Genomic DNA, 1,529 nt, shown 5'->3' with positions numbered 1-1,529 from the left:
AGGCAGAGATGGGGCGGAGTGTGGTGCTAGCGCAAGACAGGGTGTGGGGCAGCCTGTGTGCCAATGCTGCCCCCATCTCTCACCCCCAGATCGACCAGGATGGGCTGACTCTGCCCGAAAGGACCCTCTACCTGGGGCAGGATGAGGAGAGTGAGAAGGTGAGGGGGGGGAGGCGACACCGATGCCATGGGGACACCAGGAGAAGGACCAGCACCCAGCACAGGGTGGCAGACAGACGGCACCCCACTGCCAGCAGTGCCAGGGCCTGGGGTGCCCTCGGGGCAATGCAGGATGGCACTGAGAGTCACTTCCCTTGGCACAGATCCTGGCTGCGTACCGGGTGTTCATGGAGCGGCTGGTCCACATCCTGGGGGCTGAGCACGTGGAGCAGAACACCCTCCTGGGGGCTGAGCATGTGGAGCAGAAGGCCCAGGAGATCCTGCAGCTGGAGCAGCACCTTGCCAATGTGAGGGGGGTGCCCGCCCTGGGCTTTGGAGTGCCCCTGCCCAGCCCTTGGGCACCACAGTCACAGATCTTTGGGAACATCCATGTCTAGCCCTAGGGTCCACCATCCCAATCCCCTTGGGAACCTCCACTTCCAGCCCTTGGGACATTTATGCCTGGCCCTTGGGCATCCCTGCCATGGACCCCAAAATCATGAGACCCCCTCATTCCAGCCCTCAGGACAACCCCCCCAGCCCTTGGGGACCCCCATATCCAGCTCTTGGGCACCCCAGTCTCAGCTCTGAGGGATCCCTGTGCTCAGCTCTCAGGCAACCCAACTCCTTGGGTACCCCATGATCAGCCCTCGGGGCCCCACTGGCAGCAGAGGGTTCCTGGTGCAGGGAACAGGGAGGGATGTGGGTCAGTAGCCTCTCTTGCCCCTGAGCTGTGCCCCGTCCCTGTGCCACTGCCAAGGTGGGCAGTGGGCTGGTGACAGCCACGTCCACCCTGGGCAGATCACGGTGTCCGAGTACGACGACGTGCGGAGGGACGTCAGCAGCATGTACCACAGAGTGACCCTGGGCGAGCTGCAGCGCATCACTCCCACGGTGAGAACGCCGGTGCCCAGCCTGACACCCCACAACCTCCATCTGCCCTGTGCCCCACGCCTCTCCCCGTCCCCTTGTTCCACGTCCTCGCTGAATCCCCCCAGATAAGCCCACCTGAGGGTGATGAATCCATCGTGCACTTTTCTGTGTGAGAAGGGGTGGTGAGAGGCTGGGAAGCCTGGAAGCGGTTCCCTCCAGGGTGGCATGGGGGTGTGTGCGTGTCCCTGTGCCCCCCTGATGGTGCCCACCCTGGCAGCTCAAGTGGAAGCGCTTGCTAGACCGCATCTTCCAAGACAACTTCTCGGAGGAGGAGGAGGTGGTCCTGCTGGCCACTGACTACATGCACAAGGTGTCCGACCTCCTGCGCGTGACACCCAGCAGGTGAGGGGAGCTGGCACCCCCTGCGCCCCAGCACCTTCCCCAGCCTGGCAGGGGGTTGGCAATGGGGGTGGGCAGAGGGTGGCTGTGGCTGGTTTC

The 1,529-nt window shown here is 64.0% G+C and overlaps 1 protein-coding gene across 1 annotated transcript in view; it reads left to right on the top strand.

The window, feature by feature from the left end:
- Positions 1-89: 89 nt before the first annotated feature.
- ECEL1 (endothelin converting enzyme-like 1) overlaps positions 90-1,529 on the top strand; it is a gene marked incomplete at both ends in the record, with an annotated part of 4,833 nt that continues 3,393 nt past the window's right edge. Inside the window, 5 exons of the mRNA XM_008942742.1 lie at positions 90-158; positions 323-358; positions 392-466; positions 960-1,052; positions 1,309-1,433. Coding sequence (XP_008940990.1) covers positions 90-158; positions 323-358; positions 392-466; positions 960-1,052; positions 1,309-1,433 — 398 coding nt within the window. The remainder of the gene's footprint in view (positions 159-322; positions 359-391; positions 467-959; positions 1,053-1,308; positions 1,434-1,529) is intronic.

This window comes from Merops nubicus, unplaced genomic scaffold (assembly GCF_000691845.1).
Source record: "Merops nubicus isolate BGI_N331 unplaced genomic scaffold, ASM69184v1 scaffold30896, whole genome shotgun sequence".
In the NCBI taxonomy this organism is placed as follows: domain Eukaryota; kingdom Metazoa; phylum Chordata; class Aves; order Coraciiformes; family Meropidae; genus Merops; species Merops nubicus.
Note: the sequence above shows the minus strand (reverse complement) of the source record. Positions and strands in the feature narration are given on the sequence as shown.